Source organism: Diplodia seriata (genome assembly GCF_021436955.1).
Source record: "Diplodia seriata strain FDS-637 chromosome Unknown scaffold_4, whole genome shotgun sequence".
Taxonomy (NCBI): Eukaryota; Fungi; Ascomycota; class Dothideomycetes; order Botryosphaeriales; family Botryosphaeriaceae; genus Diplodia; species Diplodia seriata.
Window position 1 is genome coordinate 2,549,105 of NW_027117311.1, and position 17,980 is coordinate 2,567,084.

At 57.3% G+C, this 17,980-nt stretch overlaps 5 protein-coding genes across 5 annotated transcripts; all 5 read left to right on the forward strand.

The window, feature by feature from the left end:
- Positions 1–1,475: 1,475 nt before the first annotated feature.
- On the forward strand, positions 1,476–3,093 carry SLS55_004635 (uncharacterized protein; the record flags this gene model as incomplete). Its single annotated transcript, XM_066776091.1, has 2 exons — positions 1,476–2,203; positions 2,298–3,093. The coding sequence occupies 2 exons, from the start codon at positions 1,476–1,478 to the stop codon at positions 3,091–3,093; spliced, it is 1,524 nt and encodes a 507-aa protein (XP_066633972.1).
- Positions 3,094–4,185: 1,092 nt separating this feature from the next.
- On the forward strand, positions 4,186–5,461 carry XYL2 (Endo-1,4-beta-xylanase 2; the record flags this gene model as incomplete). The annotated part of the gene is made up of 3 exons (XM_066776092.1): positions 4,186–4,224; positions 4,306–4,431; positions 4,499–5,461. The coding sequence occupies 3 exons, from the start codon at positions 4,186–4,188 to the stop codon at positions 5,459–5,461; spliced, it is 1,128 nt and encodes a 375-aa protein (XP_066633973.1).
- A 502-nt stretch (positions 5,462–5,963) lies between these two features.
- On the forward strand, positions 5,964–8,514 carry SLS55_004637 (uncharacterized protein; the record flags this gene model as incomplete). The annotated part of the gene is made up of 4 exons (XM_066776093.1): positions 5,964–6,043; positions 6,288–6,537; positions 6,592–7,253; positions 7,311–8,514. The coding sequence occupies 4 exons, from the start codon at positions 5,964–5,966 to the stop codon at positions 8,512–8,514; spliced, it is 2,196 nt and encodes a 731-aa protein (XP_066633974.1).
- Positions 8,515–9,275: 761 nt separating this feature from the next.
- Positions 9,276–10,947, forward strand: SLS55_004638 (uncharacterized protein; the record flags this gene model as incomplete). The annotated part of the gene is made up of 2 exons (XM_066776094.1): positions 9,276–9,489; positions 9,551–10,947. 2 exons carry the CDS (start codon positions 9,276–9,278, stop codon positions 10,945–10,947), a joined length of 1,611 nt encoding a protein of 536 aa, XP_066633975.1.
- A 1,004-nt stretch (positions 10,948–11,951) lies between these two features.
- On the forward strand, positions 11,952–12,619 carry SLS55_004639 (uncharacterized protein; the record flags this gene model as incomplete). The annotated part of the gene is made up of 3 exons (XM_066776095.1): positions 11,952–11,959; positions 12,239–12,245; positions 12,296–12,619. 3 exons carry the CDS (start codon positions 11,952–11,954, stop codon positions 12,617–12,619), a joined length of 339 nt encoding a protein of 112 aa, XP_066633976.1.
- Positions 12,620–17,980: the final 5,361 nt, after the last annotated feature.

Genomic DNA, 17,980 nt, shown 5'->3' on the forward strand with positions numbered 1-17,980 from the left:
AGCAAATGGCATGTCCGAAGCCCTCACTGACGCGCTCTACTTCCTCATCTCGCGCGAGCTGGGCGGCGAAGGCCTCTTCCCCGTCAATGAATTCTTCTACGACTCCATCGACGACCAGTCGTACGCGCCCAGTATCGCCGATATGAGCGTCCGGGCCGCGAACGACCGAGCAGTGCCGGAACGAAGCATTTGACCAACTACAACGGCGACGTCATCGTCTGGCGCCACTTCTGGCCGAAGCTAGGCGAATACTTTAGCCTCGAGGTGAGCGAGCAATCAACATCCCCACCCTGACGCTGACAAAACGCTTACCGACGACATCACCGCCCCAAGGTCCTCGACACCCCCTTCTCCAAAACAAACGACAAGGCCGACACCACGGCGTCAACGAAATCGACCTTGTCGAGTGGGCCAAGGACAAGAAGCCCGTCTGGGAGCGCGTCGTCGTCGTCGTCGTCCAAGTACGGCGGAAAGGCGGACGTCCGGACGTCTTCGGACTGGGGGCACCTGGCTGGGGCTTCTTTCATGCGGGGCGACGGGGCAAGAGCTAGCTGGGCTGACCATCGGCTTCGACACGGCGAAGGCGCGGAGCGCTTCGGCTGTTTGGGCGCGCGCGCTGCCTCCTCCTCCTCCTCGACGACGACGACACGCAACGCCGGCTTAGGTCGAGACGGTCCGGTCAGTGGAGAGCGCGGGGATCTTGCCGAGGGCGACGAGTTGTTTGCGATGAAGAATCATTAGAAGAGGAGGAGGAGAGGACTAATGCGGGCACGTAGCCGATAAATCCGATGGCGAGAATAATGTAGAAAGTTCCCCACAGCGGTGGTATCCACGTGGTGAGTGCGTAACGTCGGCCGCGTTGTGCGTCGTGCGGGTGGTCAACGACGGTATATCCGCAAATCCGATGGCCGTCGGATTTGGCGCAACCCCAGTGTAAAACATGGCCGATTGCCTCTTTGGGAGAAACACGAGGTGAAGAGTGAGTAATCGGCCAGTGATGGCTGGATGCGAAGGGCGCGGCTGAGAGTGCTGACGTCACTCGCGACGTAGGGATGATGATTCCCGGTCGCTGCAGATCCAGATCCATCTCATCTCACCCGAGCCGCACAAATACCGCTTGCTGATGAGGCGGAATTCAGATCAATCAGCAAGTCCGATTAGACGTCCGTCCGTCGGTCGCCGTAGCTTGGTCCACTTGGTGTCGTGCTCTGTCTTCACCGATATCAGATCCGTCACTGACCAACGGGAATGCGTCGATTTCGAGCCTGGTGTCAGCATATGCCATGGTCGCTGCTGACGGAGATGCTACCTCCGTCGATATCCTGATCGTGATTCCATCACCAGACCGCCAGCAAGGGGCGGGGTGAAGAAACCAGTGCCGATATGTCCGTACTGAAGAAAAAAGGTTATAAGAAATCCACTGGGGCCATGGAAATACCGATTGCGGAACACCATCACCATCTCCTCCTCAAAATATGGCATTCTTGAGTCGGAAAAAGGTGGCCTTGTGGCAGGCCTGCCTCGCCTTACTCACCTCTACCGCCGCGTGCGCCAACTCGACCCTGTTCGAGCGAGGAACCGTCATCTCCTTCGACGACGCGACCAAGACGCCCAAGGTCCTCCGCAATACTTCCCTCCTCATCACCGGCGATAGGATCGCCGCAATCTTCGATGACTCCCAGAACGTCACCATTCCTGCCGGCACCGAGCGCATCTCCGCCGAGGGAAAGATCCTCACGCCCGGCTTCGTCGACACCCACCGGCATGGCTGGCAGACGGCGTACAAGACGCTCGGCTCCAACACCACGCTCGCGGAGTACTTTGCGCGGTACGGCGAATTCACGCAAGCCTCGACCGTTTTCAGCGCCGAGGACGTGTACCTGGGGCAGCTGGTCGGCATCTACGAGGCACTGAACTCGGGCGTGACGTCGATCCTGGAGCACGCGCACGCGACGTTTTCGAACGACACGGCGTCCGCGTACTTGAACGCTTCGATCGATAGCGGCGTGCGCATGTGGTGGTGTTATGCCTTCCACGAGCTGGACAACGGCTTCTCCGTCGCGGACCAAATGGCGAACTTCCGCGAGCTGAACACAGGACTGAGCGCGCGCCAGGACAACAGCCTCGTCGAGATGGGCATGGCGTACGACGCCTTCGCTTCCGCGGACGCGGATGAGATACAGGCCGTCATCGAGCTGGCCAAGTACGTCTTCCTTCCTTTCCTTCTTTCCCTCCATCCCTCGCTCCCTTCCACCCAACACCATCAACCACCCCGACTAACCACCACCCGCAACCAGCACCTCCAACATCACCGCCTTCACGACCCACTTCCTCGGCGGGCCCTGGTTCGACGCCAACTCGCCCACCCTCTTCAGCACCCTCTCCTTCCTCAACACGACCTTCCCCATCATCTTCTCGCACGCGTCCTACATCACCCCCGCCGACGTCTCCCTGCTGCGCTCCCACAACCACTACATCTCGACGACCCCCGAGTCGGAGATGCACTACGGCCACGACCACGCCGACGGCGCGCTCGCGCAGGACCAGGCCGCGCTGGGGGTCGACACGCACTTCACGTACAGCACCGACATCATCGGGCAGGCGCGGATGTGGCTGCAGAGCGCGCGCCTGCAGTTCTTCCGCGCCACCCTGCAGCAGTGGCGCATCCCCAGCAAAAGTCCGATGAGCGTGGATCAGGCATTTCTGCTGGCGACGCGCGCGGGCGGCCAGGCGCTATGGAGGGACGATGTCGGCGTGTTGACGGTGGGCGCCAAGGCGGATGTCGTGGTGTTCGATGGCGATTCCCCGAATATGCTGGGCTGGGTCGATCCGGTGGCGGCGGTTATATTGCACTCGCATGTCGGGGATGTGAGGCATGTGCTTGTAGGTGGGGAGTGGCGGAAGAGAGATGGGGAGTTGGTGGTGGAGAACAGGGCGGAGGTGGAGAAGAGGTTTTTGGAGAGTGCGAGGAGGATTCAGAAGGTTTGGTTGGAGACGGAGTTGCCGGTGCTCGAGGGCGAGTACCAGAACGGGGTGGAGTATGGGGAGACGTATCGGATGGATGTTGTGAGGGGGGATGGGACGGGGTATTAGACGCGGAGATGGGTGGGATGGGGGGGTGAGGGGTGGGTCGACGAGATTCGGTGAATGTAATGCGGTGGGTACCTATTGAGACGAAGTGATGGCCGAGCAGATAGACTGTATTATGTAATCAAGACTTACAAGGATATCGGAGTTGTGCATGTATAATCGGTACTACGAGGTATGGATGTGTCCTCTCCTCGGGCTTGCGAATGGCCAGTGTCCTGGGGAAAGCGACTTTGAGATGGGATTCGACCACCTTTTGAACCAATTCCCCTCACTTAGCCTTATTTATCCTTATTTACCCTTTATCTGGGACCGATGCTGTCCATGACAGTGCTAGGGCGCCCAGAGCGTCAACGCAGCAGCTGCCAATCTCCACGATACGGTGTTCAGGGTGACTAGGCAAGGATGGACGACTCGGATCGATAATAAATTCCGGTAAACTTGGACGATACGCCTCATGGCTCACGTCCGCCGTAGCTGGGCATTTGGTCGGAACGGTACAGCCAGTGCTCGAGATACGTATGGATCATCTCCAGGCCGATGCAGCGGTTTCCCAACCGGTAGGGTGTCCGTTATTCTGATAGGATCAGCGGTACGGACGTAGACTCAACGAAATGCAAGAGTGCCAGACAATGCTCCACTCCATGCTGGCTGCGTAAGCCAAGCTGAAACGAAACGTTACGATCTGGAAAGTAGGTAGATCGGAGATGTTGACGTGCATGTGGGCAACTGCCGCCGCCGTCCGTGCCTGTTCGCTTCGGCGAGAATAAACGGCCTAGCGTGTGCGGGGTTGCCCGCCTGCCAAGGGCCAAGGCTCCGGCGGAGCTTTGCAGCGGGCCTAAACGTAACGTCTCCGGCGGAAAAAGCAACCAACAACATGCACCCCGGCGGCATGGGAGTCCCACCACATCACCGGCGGAGGTTGACGGCGGGGGTCTTGCTGAGAGAGCTCCCTAAGCTCGCACAAGCTCATTGCTAGCTTACTAGCTTGATAGTCGATCAGTATCGATAATAGCTCCCAGCAAGCATATGTAAACAGCGGCAGCGCCCAGCTCGAGCAACAGCAGCAGCAAAGCCCGACGACCCATACCCTTCAAAATGACGTCCAACATTGTCAACGCGACCGAGACCCCGCAGGTACACATTCCCACTCGTACGACCGCGAGAAAACTCGATAACCACGCAGAACTGACAGTCTGCTTTTCCCCCGTTCAACAGGTCAACGATGCCTTCGTCCTCAAACCCGGCGGCCAGTTCTACTACGAACAGCGCCCCGTCCCCACCGAAGTCACCGGCAGAGACGTCCTCATCCGCGTCGTAGCAACCGGCATCTGCGGCTCCGACGTACGCGTTCCCCCCCTCTTCTCCTCCCCCCGGTCATCCCCTCGCTAACACGAAAAAAAACGTCCAGGTCCACTACTGGCAACACGGCCGCGTCGGGCCGTACGAAGTCACATCGCCGCTCATCCTCGGACACGAATCCGCGGGCGTGGTGCTCGCGACGGGGCCGCTCGTCAGCACGCTGGCGGCGGGCGACGCGGTCGCGCTGGAGCCGGGCGTGTCGTGCACGACGTGCACGCACTGCCGGGCGGGGCGCTACAACCTGTGCGCGGCGATGAAGTTCGCGGCGACGCCGCCGCACGACGGCACGCTGGCCACGACGTACGTGCTGCCCGAGGAGTGCTGCTTCCGGCTGCCCCAAGGCATGACGTTCGAGGAGGGCGCGCTGGTCGAGCCGCTGAGCGTCGCCGTGCACTGCTCCCGCCTCGCCGGCCTCAAGCCCGGCGTCAAGGTGCTGGTGTTCGGCGCGGGGCCCATCGGCCTGCTGGTCTGTGCGGTGGCGCGCGCGTTCGGCGCCGGCGTCGTGGCGGTCGCGGATATCAACGAGCCGCGGTTGGGGTTCGCGAAGGAGTATGTCAAGGGCGGGGTGGAGACGGTCGTTATCAAGCCCGGCGAGGAGGGGTTGGCGGAGAGGATTGTCCGGGAGACGGTGGGCGTGGATGAGGAGGGGTTCGATGTGGTCATCGAGGCGACCGGGGTGCAGGCGTGCATCAACGAGGGCGTTGGCGCGTTGAAGCGCGGCGGGACTTTCGTGCAGGCTGGATTGGGGAATTCGCAGGTGCTGTTCCCGATTGGGTTGGTGTGCGATAAGGAGGTTAATTTTAAGGGGAGCTTTCGGTACGGCCCGGGGGATTATTCGTTGGCGATTGATCTCGTCGGCAGGGGCGCGGTTAGTGTGTCCGAGTTGGTCACGCATCGGTATGCGTTCGAGGAGGCGGAGAAGGCATTCCAGGGCGTCGCGAAGAGGGAGGGGATCAAATCGGTGATTTACGGGCCCGGAATCAAGGCTGCGGATGCGTCGAGTCGGTTGTGAGGACTCGGAACAAGGAAAAAATTCATGGTACTTCGTCTATTATAGTATAGATGTTTATAGAGTAGTTGTAATCCATGCATGTATAACGCTGGCTCATGATAGTCGGCTCCGGACGATTTGACACTTCGCCAGGTGAGATCTTCATGCATTGCTTGCAGCTGATCGTTATCCAGACGGACGGGACTTGCAGCCGTTGGGACACTTCCATGTGATTGGGCACAGGACGGCACTGGAGTGTATCAAGTACCGAGACACGCCACGGTAAAGGAGAAATAGACTCCGCTCAACAGAGTCACGAGCACCAAGTAAGGCTGGAGAAGGCGGGGAAAGCGCGGAGTAGTGGTCGCGAACTGGCTAGCGGACGAGCCGTTGAGCTTGGCTGACGGTGGTTGTGTCAGCAGAATTCGCCGGCGGGGAGTCCGGCGGCCCCGCGGGATCGGCCAGCTAAATACCCTGCCCCTCGAACGACGCGCCGGCCGCTCGTAGCATTCCGCCTGCCAAAATGGAGACGGCCGCAGAAGCTGCTGTCCCACCACCAAATCACCCGCCCCAGATGTCCTCCGCCGGAAAGGTCAGCAAGGCGTGCCAACGCTGCCGCCGCCACAAGAGCCGCGTGTGTGACATCCTCCCGCCCCGCATTTCGTGCCTGCCCTCCGCTCCGTTTCGCTGACCACCCTCCGCGCCAAGTGCGATCTCTTCCGGCCATGCACGCTGTGCGTCCGGGCCGAGGCCGAGTGCGTCTCCGACTCTGGTTCCACGCGCCCACGCGCCAAGTAAGTAGCAGAGCGATCCCATGTGGCGTAAACCGTCGTTGATGGTGGACCAGGCGGCAGAAGCTGTCGACTAGCTCGAGCACCACTCGTCCGCCGCGCGAGCAGCGTGCAGAGACCACCGCCTCGGTCGATGCCCGCCCTCCGAGCATCGCCGGCACGACCGCGTCTGCGTGTCCCGCCAGTGCTCGCGATGTGCCCGAGGCGGATCAGACAGTTCGGACGCCAGCATCAGCCAGCCATGAGGTGTCGCAGCAGGTCGACGACTATGGCGAGGCAGATTCGACCATGGGCATCACCCGCAGGGTAATCCTCTCCGTCCTCAAGCTGGTCCGGGCCCGGCTGATGGTCGAAACATAGATATTCCAGCTGGGGAGCCGGGACATGGACCTGAGAGTCACCTCAGCCATCCCGGACGGAGAAAACCTCGAGCGCAGCGGCGCCCACGCCCATCCCGCCATCACCGCGACCCCTCGCGACGTCCGCCCCATCTCCGTCATCCTCGGCTACTCGCTGCCGGCGCGACCCATCGTCGAGTTCCTGCTGGAAGAGTACTTCGAGCGCGTGCACTGGTTCTCGCTGGTCATCTACGAGCCGCTGTTCCGCAAGGAGTACGACAGCGTGGCCGACGGCTTCGCCTCGCCGTCCCAAAAGGGGTTCCTGACTCTGCTAACCATCGTCGTCGGCCTCGGGGCGTGGTACCGCTCGCAGAAGAATGCCGTCGAGGAGGAGGATGTGTTTCCCGGCGAGGACTTCCGCGGCTGGAGCGCCGAGCTGCTGCGCCAGACGGAGCTACGGCTGTTCGACCTGATGGACTCCTCGTCGCTGACGTCGGTGCAGGTGTGCATCCTGCTGGGCTCGTACGGCGTGTATCACGGCAAGCCCAACGTCTCGTTTGCGCTGCTGGGGGCGAGCATCAAGATGGCCCAGGCGCTGCGATTGCATCGGGAGCCGTCTCGGGGCGATCCGAACGAGATCGAGGAGCGCAAGCGCGTGTGGTGGACCATCTACACCTGGGACCGGTAAGTGATTGTCCCCTAGCGTCTGTCTCATATTTGGACCTTGCTGAATGTGCACAGCTTCGCTTCAATCACCTATGGCCGGCCGCTGGGCATCAACGAAAAAGACTGCAATGTCTCGATGCCTGTAGACATGCTGGAGAACCCGACGTTCAGATACAACGCCAACGACGGCGGCAGCAATCCCTTTATCCTCTACTCGGCCTACCAGCGCGAGCTCAACACGCTCTACCAAATCGCCTCCCCCATGATCGAATCCGTCTTCGGCACCCGGGGAGGCGAGGCCGCCGTCTCCTCTCAGCGCGACCGATCCGCAGTAGTCGCCGACATCGACCAGCAGCTGCGCGACTGGCACCAGCGCCTCCCCGCGCACCTCGTTCTCGACCTCAACACGGACACGCGCGTGGACACACTCGCCGAGGCCCGCGCACACCGGCTGCAGGCGCTATCGCTCCAGCTGACCTACGACAACATCGTCATCGTCCTCCACCGTCCCTTCTTCGCGCAGCAAGTGAACTACCTCACGCGCGTGCTGCCAGTGAGCCTGCAAGGCTCTACGCCGACCTCGGCTCACCACGCAGACACGCCGCAGTCCATGGTGATGCCCGGCAGCTTCAACTCGGAGACGTGGTGGAACGCGGCGGTGCGCACGTCGCGCGTGACGGAACTGCCCAACCTGGCGCAGCTGGCGACGGAAACGCACCTCGTGGCCTTCATGGCAATCAACCTCTTCAACGCGGCCATCGTCATGGTCGTGTGCGCGCTGTCGGACCCGCTGTCGGACCGCGCGCAGGAGGCCAAGCGCAACATCACGCGTATTTATCGCCTGCAGGAGCTGCTGGGCTACCGGTCCAAGCTACCCATGCAGAGCAGCGTCATCCTTCAGGATGTGATCCGCGTGCTGCTGAATCGCGAGGCCGAGGCTATGCTGACGTCGGTCGTCGGCCTGCCGCCGGCGGCGGCGGCGGCAGCGGTAGGCGGGGGAGAGGGAAACGAGCGGGGGATGGGGCAGGGCGCGGGGGGCGGGCAGTGGGCGGCGGAGCATCAGCAGGACGCGGCGCTGAGCAACCTCTCGGCGCTAGGGCGGTCGCGAACGGTCGAGGACGCGCTGAGGCTCCCGCTCGACATCCCGGCCAGCGCCGTGGATGCCGTGTCCGCCGGGATGATGGTGGGCGATGCCCAGGCCGAGCACTTGCGCGAGGCGGCCAGGCTCAATGGCGGTCTGGCGTCGGTGCAGCGAGGTATGTGTGTGCCGTGCCAATAATTCCCGATCCCTGTTGGCCGGGTATGCGAGTGATCAGGTTAGCTTACCACTGCAGGAACAGTGCTGCCGACCAGTGCCACCAGGGCCGAGTCGTTGAGTTCTGCGGCATCGCAGATGGGCCAGGCTGGCGGCCGCCAGGATCTCATGCAGGGCGACTTCGACGGCAACAACGCCTCGTCTCACCGCGACCCGGGTGGGTACAGCGCCATGGGTTCCCCGCTTGGGACCGCTTTGCACGGGGAAAAAGATCTGTACTGGATCTGGAGTTCGGTCGCGGATTGGCCATAGCGCTGCTTTCCTCAAGTATCACCAAACGGCCCACTGCTGCTGAATCATCACCTCTATTATGAAGTGAAGGCGAGAATTTCGGATTCTAGTGCCCACTGACCTCTACTATGCGAGTGTATGCGAGCGGAAACTGCCACTAGAGGTCAAAGGTCATTGGTTGACTCCCTGGGACGGGAACCCTAAACAGGCTTGGCAAAAGTAGGCGCGGCGCCGGTTCCTTTTTGCCCTCTGGTCCCTCCGCCGGAAGCGTTTGGTGATGGCGTTCGCCGCCGGCGGAACTCCACACAGACGATGGATGCTGGACTCCCCATGGGGATCCCGCAAGATGGGTTGGTTTGGGCTCTGAAGTGATCTGAGCATATATCAGGCCATCGTCCCCGCAATCCCCAGGTCCTCTTGTTCATCTGCAGCCTCCTCGTCTTCTCTCTTCCGCCGCTCATCGACGAGCACCTTCTCCTCGTCTGTCATCCATCATGACTACCACCGAGAACGTCGACAAGGCCACCGTGTCGGCGGTGCCGGCTACGAGCCAGGCCGTCGTCCCCATGGGCCCACCGCCTAGCTGGCTGGAGCGCACGCTGAAGCCCAAGTCCTACAAGCCGCGGTATCCATTTGTTGGCAAGCCCCTTTTGTGGATGACTTGCGCCTTTGGCAGCTTGGGAGATGCGCTGTTCGGTTACGATCAAGGTACGACAATCCTGATGGCAGGCTCTGATCGGAGATGGTGGTTGCTGACTTCAATGCCTAGGTATCATGGCCGGTCTGCTGGTGAACCCGGTCTTCGTCAAACGCTTCTTCTCCGAACACGGCGGCGCGGACGGCATCCACGGCAACGTCGACCCCTCCATCACCGGCATCACAGTCGCCTGCCTGCAGGCCTCCGCTGCCATCGGCTCGCTGGTCGCAGGCCGCCTGGGCGACATCATCGGCAGGAAGAAGTGCGTGCGCATCGGAGCCTTCATCTACTTTGTGTGCGCCTTCATCCAGGGCTTCGCGCCCAACCTGGCTACATTCATCGCGGGCCGTACGCTCCAGGGCGTCGCCGTCGGCTTCCTCTCCATGACCGTCCCCATCATCCAAACCGAAATCGCGGCACCGCACCGACGCGGGCTGATGGTCGGCATCGAATACACATTCCTAATCGGAGGCTACGCGCTATCGTGCTGGGTTGACTACGGCTTCTACTTCGCGCTGCCCAGCAATGTGTCGTGGCAGGGCCCGTACTTCGTTCAGATGGGCATCGCCTTCGTTCTCTTCGCCATGTCCTTCTTCCTGCCCGAGACGCCGCGCTGGCTCGCCCGCAACAACTTCACCGAGGAGGCGCTGCAGACGCTCGCCGACCTGCACGCCGACGGCAACATCAATGACCAGCACGTCCAACACGTCTTCCTCGAGGTCCAGGAGGCCGTGCGCTACGAAGCCTCGCTCGGCCAGTGCAGCTGGATCGAGATGTTCACCCGCTACAAGAAGCGCACCTTCGTCGGCATCACGGTGCAAGCCTTCGCCCAGCTCAACGGCATCAACGTCGTGTCCTTCTACCTGCCGTCCGTGCTCGCGGGCGCCGGCTTCAGCGACGAAAAGTCCCTCCTCTACACCGCCGCCAACTCGATCCCCTACGTCGCCGCGACCATCAGCGCGTGGTTCCTGGCCGACCGCTGGGGCCGCCGCCCGCTGCTCATGCTCGGCGGCGTCGTCATGGCCATCATGCTCGCCATCGTGTGCGCCTTCACCGAAGCCGACCTCCCCATCGTCACCAAGGCGAACGGCCTGTACGCCTTCGTCCTGCTGTACAACGTCGTCTACGGCTTCACCTGGGGCCCCGTCCCGTGGCTGCTGCCCGCCGAGATCTTCCCGCTGCGCAGCCGCAGCAAGGGCATGGCCCTCGCCACCTGCAGCAACTGGACCTTCAACTTCATCATCGGCATGTCCTCGCCCGACGCGTTCGCCGGCATCAACGGCTACTACTACGTCGTCATCGCCGGTTTCTGTCTCTTCTCGGCGGGTCTGGCCAAGTGGACGTACGTCGAGACCGCAAATCACACCCTCGAGGAGATTGCGACCGCGTTTGGCGACAAGGCGTTCGCGTTGGATGATGAGCTTGTGATGCAGGAGGCGAATGCGCCGGTGGGCGATGAGAAGGCTTGAGCCCTCGGGTGGGGAAGATTAGAAGGGAGGAGTTGAGATTGTGGAAGAGGGTGGAAAAGAGAGACGGTTTGGTCGATCAGTCACGCTGTTATGGACATGTTTTTGATGAGAAAGGGATGGATGCTCTATTTGCGTACTAGTAGTGTCGAAATATCGAAAGTTTTGCCGATAACAATGCTTTTCCACTCGTGCTTCCCGCTCTTTGTCACTCGTCCTGCACCTCCGGAGACTCAATATCATCTGCAGACGCCTTGGTAGACTTCGCTGCGACTTCCCTCCGGCGCTGTCGTTCTTGATTGAGAAGCTCGAGGATTACTTCTCCCCCTTCGTTGGCAGCGTAATCCGCTGGTGTACGACCATGCCGGTCTGGCAGATCGATGTCAATGTTCGGATGAGCTAAGAGGAGTTTGACATATTTTTCTTTCTGCATATACATCGCGAAAGTTAGTGGTGTGTGGGCATTGTATCCTCCCATGGAATTCACATCCACTTTTGGACAATCCAGTAGCACCTCGAAACAGGCTTCACTATCGTCACTCACGACTCCGGAAAATAGGTCGTCGGTGAGCGGCTTTTCGACCTTCTCATTTTTCAGTGCCCACGCAAGTGCTTCGGGAACATCAAGTTCTACTGCTTTCTTCAGAAAATCTTCCCAATGATTTCCAACGCCGACATCTATTTTCAGTTCCCTTATCTTTCTGTAAAGAAGCTGAAAAATCTCTTTGCTCTTGATTCTGTAGATTTTTTCAAGTGTGGCGTGAGGTTCCGCGCCATGTTGGAGAAGTTCTTTGACCACTTCGGTAGAGTCCTGACATACAGCGATTTCTAGTGGCGATTCCAAGATGTAGCGGTGTTCAATATAACTTGGATATTCGAAGTAAACGAGCTCGCGCTCTTTTCTGTTCTTCATTTGTCGTTCATCATATTTTGCATATTCGGTGAAATCTTCGGTGAAATCTTTGTGGCAGTTGGGATTTGCCCCAGCTTCGAGCAACATCCTGACCATGTCCAGGTTCTTGTAGTAGACGGAAATGCACAAGGGTGATGACTCAGAATCATTGCCATCTTGCAGAAATGCCCCAAGCTTCAGCAAGCACTTGGCTGCTTCCGTGTTTCCAAGCCGAGCAATGTGACATAATGGAAACAGTCCATTTTTATCAACAGTGTTGACATCTACGCCCGCTTCTGTGAGAAGATGAAGACCTGCTATGTCCCCACGCTCAAGAGCGTAGTAAAGAGGCGTGCGATATTCCGCATCCTGGTGGTTAACGTTGGCGCCTCGCTCTAGCAGGTATCTGGTAATATCAACATGGCCAAGAGCATGGAATAGAGCTGTCTGACTTTCCAGATCCTGAGCATCGATGTTGGCACTTCGGTCCAGCAGGACTCTGGCAATACCGACATGGCCAAGAGCATGGTACAAAGGGGTACGATCCTTCGCGCCCCGGGCGTTGCAATCGGCGCCTCGCCCGAGCTGACCCATAAAATGGAGCAGGGGTGTCAGAGACTCCGCATCCCGAGCGTCGACGTTGGCACCTCGGTCCAGCAGATACCTGCAAATACCAATATGACCAAGAGCGGAGAAAAGTGGCGTCCGATATCTTGCATCCCGGCAGTCTATGTCGGCACCTCGTTCTACCAGATACTCGCAAACATCAAGGTCCCCAGATGAAGCGGCGAAGTGAAGTGGAGTCCTTGCGGATGTGTCTGTCTGCCTGATGACAGCACCAAGCTCAACCAAGCTTTTCACGACGACGTACCACCCGTGCCCTGCTGCCCATGAGAGAGTGGATTGTCCTTGTTGATCTGCCCGAATGGCAGATGAAGTGCGGAGATGATACAAAGCCTTGGTGAGATCGCGGTTCTTGACAGCCGCCAAGAAGTCATCTGTCGTGTCGTCTTTTTGGCTTTGCTCATCATCCGTATCTTCACTATCTTGAGCTTGGCTTCTCGACCGGATCAACCGTTCTAGCTTCGAGAGAAGGTTTACCGATGCTATAGACGACCTGGTGCCGGACTCTCTTACTGCTTGGACAGCAACATTTCCATACGCAATAAGGGTGTCGGATAGTTCATCAGTCAAGGTTTCAGGCAACTCCAACATTCCAATGATGCCCTGCACACCGAATTCCATCTGGTTGCCGCTGCTGCCCTTGCTGAACAGAGCCCAACGGTAGCACTCGAGAAGGCTGAATACGCAGAGCCGCAACTCTCTTCCATGATCGGTTCCTTGTCCAAACATCTCGGCTGGCTCCTGAGATGTTGAGGGCGTATCTTCTGGGCCGGTTGGCTCCTGAATCTTCGATTTCTACGATTGCATGGACAAATCTAAAGCCCATTTCAGGACATCTTCGGCATTCCTCCAAGCACCATCTCGGCGGTACTCATCTCCTGTATCTCTTGCTTTGGCTATCGGATCGATTGAGGGTAGCTTGCCCTCTTGTTGCAAAAGCGAGATGATACAGGCCCTGGCGTCGTCTTCGGTCCCGAGTTCAGAATCGGTAAATGCTTTGATGAGTTTCGTGATGTTGTCGTTGGCCAAGAAGAATCGCCCTTTCTCTACTCTTGTCTCGCCGCCCATGTCTTCCACAATACTTAGGATGGACCTGAGGAGCTTGGCGAAAATCTCATGAGCGCACATCTTTATGGGTTGATGGCTAGTGCGTACTGCTAAGGCCTCAAGCTCCCACGGATTCTGTCTTCCTGGCCGTGTTTGTGTCATCAAACAATCCCAGCCAAAGAACCAGCCATAGTGATCGAAAGGACGGCAACGTCGTGTTTCACGCAATGTTACAGGGGAGAAGACGGGTACCTGATCATCTTGTTGCCTGCTGTTTTGTTCTCCTTCCCATACCCAAGACGTATCGGACTCGGGGGGGTACTTGAGTCGAATTCTGTGGGTCTTGGTGCCGAGATCTCCAACCCAGGGATGGATGGCAGATTGGAAAAGTGCCGTCTTAGAATTCGGGCTTCCGTTGGCACTGAGTTTCGATGCAAAAAGTAGGCGAGTGGCTGGCCAATCTCTGAAATCTGGCTTATGTAAAATGTCGTTCTGGTCCATAGCATTGCCTTCATCTTTACATGTTGGTACGTGGATCTGCGTCCTCAAAGACCATAGCCATAGGCTGAGTATAGCTTCAAGCTGAGAGCAATCAGCCTCCCACGGACCATCCGGCTCACCCTCTCTGGTAGCACTGCGAGACAGAGTAACGTAAATCCGATCCTTTTGGAAACCGGGTCCGTTATTTTGTGCCCTTGGCTCCTTTCTAGCGGCGCAATCAATGCCCGCAAGAATGGTCGTTGCTTTGTGCCAGTCACTGGCAAGGACAGGCGGCATGGATACATTTCTGAAAAGAACATCTGCTGTTTTTTGGATTGCCATGGTCAACATCTTGGCCAGACTCCTCGCTCGAACAAGATCATCCGGCCATTGGCTGCTGCCACTTCTCGATGCAGCGATTGATGTCGCCACTCCGGTCAATCGTGCAAGTCTTGCTCGTGATAGAAAGATCCGTGGGACTAGATGCGGAAGTTTCGTCCTCTCCTTATTTCGCATGCTTGCAAGCCGCTTCCTTGGATCTTTACCTGTCGTTGTGGAATTGGCTGCATCAGTTTGCTTTGGTGACTGGAATCCCGATATCAGAACCCCGTTGGCATCCTTGATGCATCCGACGCAGCTGGTTGTTTCGTTGCAGTTGTCTTCCGTTGCACCATCGTGGTGGGTACCGTCTGGATCATGAGTTGGACAGTTGATGATTTCCCAAACGAACGTGGTATTTTCTTGGGTACACTTCTCGAGCGCTTGTCGTGGCTGCTCAGTAGAATGCGGGTGGCAAAGTTCCTCGTTCAAACTGTCTTTGTTCAGTTCTATTGTAAGCCAGTCCAGCTCATGTCCTTGGAAATAGTCCGGGTCATTCGCCATGCTATTTGCCTCTTCTCTAAGCCGCTCTGTCCGGAGCATTGAGCGGATGATGCTCATGAGGAGCGTTGCACCCAGCTGTGCAATCGAAACGGTAGAATGCAATGCCCTGAGTCCGATGAATTGAAGTATGAATCCGAATATGGTAAGCGGACCAAAAATCCAAACCAGTTGAGCGTTTCTTTTCTGTATCTGTTTGCCTTCTTCGCCGCGGGGCTTCCAGGAAGTGATGTACTCTGATGCTCCTTTTTGAGTTTCTTCGCCGTACGCGAATGGATCGAAGACCTGGTCACCAATGACTTGATTACCGGGCTGGATCCATAACAGTCGGCTTCGGCTGACTTTCTTCTCCCCGGATAGAAATGTCTTCCTGACTAGATCGATGAGCTGGATCCATGACAATCGGTTTGGGCTAGTTTCCTTCTCCACGGATAGAGATATTCTCTTGAAGATTCGCTCTTTCGTACTCCTCTCCACTATGTGGCCACACATTCCTGTACCGAAGCACAGCAGTATCGTACCAACAATGGTAAACGGAAAGGCATAGGCGTCCACTGGCTTGTCGTCCCTCTCGAACTTCTTGCGAAATGTAAAAACTGATAAGCCAGCAAATATCAGAACACCAGACTGAATCAAGAAGCCGGAGATGGCAGCTACGAAGAAAACCATTGGTGAACGCTTCTTGATTCCGACATTCAAGGACAAGTTTGGATGAGGTGCGAAGCCTTGTTGTCTAGGATTCGTGGAAGAGCGACACGACTCGGAATCCGTGGAAGAGCGACGCGACTCGAGATCCGTCTCTTCTTCCCCTTCCGGCAAGTCTGGAGCATTCTGACCCAACCGCTCTTCCCACTCCTCCTTCCCACGACCGCTTCTGATGTAGTCCCGAAATCGGTGTATCCCAGCGCTTGCTTCCTCTCCGTAGAAGTCCTTTTCATCCGCATCGGGGTCATGCACAATTTCAAGGATTTTGGGTCGACCGAAGACGCGCGCTATACCGCCATTGTTGTACATTTCGCAAACATCGCGGCTGGTGGAAGAGCACAGTTCGGCCTCAATGTTGCCACCTCCCTCTTGTGCCCGGCCGATGAATGCGCGAAGGGATGCGCTACCACCGACGCGAATTGCGGATACAATCGTAGTGATGATACCGAGTGGGGCCATGGCGAAGATGAAGATGTCGATCGCAGATGTGCTTTCACTAAGAAACTGTTTCGTGGGAGATTCGCCGAAGAGTGAGATCAACGGAGCGAGGTCCGTGGCCAGGTTGTTGAAGAAGTCATCCCACCAGTCAGATGACATGGTTACTTTCGGTAGTAAGTACCGGTGAGGATCTCAAAGGATTCAAGGAGTGGAGTATTTGCGGGGGAAGAGCTGGAAGGTGGAGTTGCGGATGTCGAGGTAAGCGGAAGGGCAAAGCACGACTTTGCGATGGGGGGGTTCCGCTGCCGGTCGGGCGCCTACGAATCCCGATGGAGACACATACAGGCGCCAACAAGTCCTGCCGGGAGTGTCCAATCATCACAGCTCGTTGTTCCGACGTGGAGCGCCACGCAGATGATCAATATTATCGGATGTGTTCTTCCTGTTGAGCACCGATGAATAACCACCTCTCATGCAGCATCGCATGTCGGGACTCTGTTACGGTGGTCACCAAGCTTGCGCATGCGCATAGCTAAATCCGAATTCTCTTATGCTGTCCTGGTCAGTAATGCGGCTGTCAAATTACTGTGCGCGCGGAATCTAGAGTAGGCGTTGCTTTTGTAGGTGGTGAGTCCGTGTCTCGCTTCAGCTCAACATGTCGCACCAGCTGCATCTTTCTCATTTGATTTACTTTGCGCGTTCAAATGTGATACAGCCTCAATCGTCAGCCGTGTAGTTTGGAATAATGGGGGCTTGTTCAGATCGTCCTTTTTCCTCATTCCACGTTGTGATAGATATTGGACTCACTGAGTGGCATCAGACCCGGGCAATAACTTATTATATTTGTATGCGCGTAGCAGATCGCATTGCACGAGAGTGATATTTTTGCCAACTTGGACGTAGTCGAAAGCGGAGAGCAGGATTGCCCAACGCTCAGCTGCTGCGCAATTTGAGTCAGCACCAAGCTAAACGAAAGCTTTCCACAAAAACGTCCAGTTAATTTTTGGTGGTTATGAACTGTAGAAAAATGAACCGTCCACATTTTCCACTTATCAACACTACTCATTGTGTCGTGACTGATTTACTTGATGGTCTTTTTATTGGTACTTCTCTTTCCCGCGTGAAGTTCGGCCTACGAATAGCAACTTTTTCAGCATCAGAAGCAGAGTATAGGGGACGGTTTTTCGCTGACGAAATGTTTGGTGGAAGACCAGAGCAGGTTTGCAGGCGCAGAGATTGGTATGGATAACGCGGCTTCCAGCAATTGTCGGTCAAGCGCTTGCGACCAAGGGCTCGGCTAGCCCCCAATGGAAATACTACTTCTGGCGTAGCGTCTGGTTTTTGCGCCTCATATGGTCGTTCCAACACCCGCTAGCAACGGGGATACCCGCTGTACCCCAACTATCCGTAATAAACTTCTTACATCCAAGCATAGTTTACGGGAAGTACCACCGAAGCTCAGTCCCCGGCAGTAAGATTTCCGGAACCAGGTCCGCGACCAAGTCGTTCACTGAGTCATCTCATCAGTGGAAGGCCCTTGTTCTCCCAGTATTGACAATGGATGTATCGACCATGAATTTAAAGCACGCGGAGTATGAGATATTTGCTGTGGGAAAAAGCTCCGAGAAGAAGCTCCAGCCGGCGAAGCTTAGTGGCAGGGCAACCCACAACTTCGGCGATGCGCTGGCCACCGCCCTCGACCGTTTTTTGGGGGCCGACACAGACACAGACAACGCCACAAAGCGATGTCGTTGCAAGGGCGCCCAATCAAGACGTTTGTTTCCCCACCGTGCAGTTGGTCGCTAAAGTCCGACACAATTACCGAATTGGTGCTTTGCTTTTGCACCATGGTGAACATCCTCCCTCGTACTATCATATGCCGAGACCTTACGCGGTCTTCAAGCCCGACTATACGTAGATAGTTGAGTTCTCTTCTGCTGCTCTTGATTCTTGGAACATTGCGATGCGGTA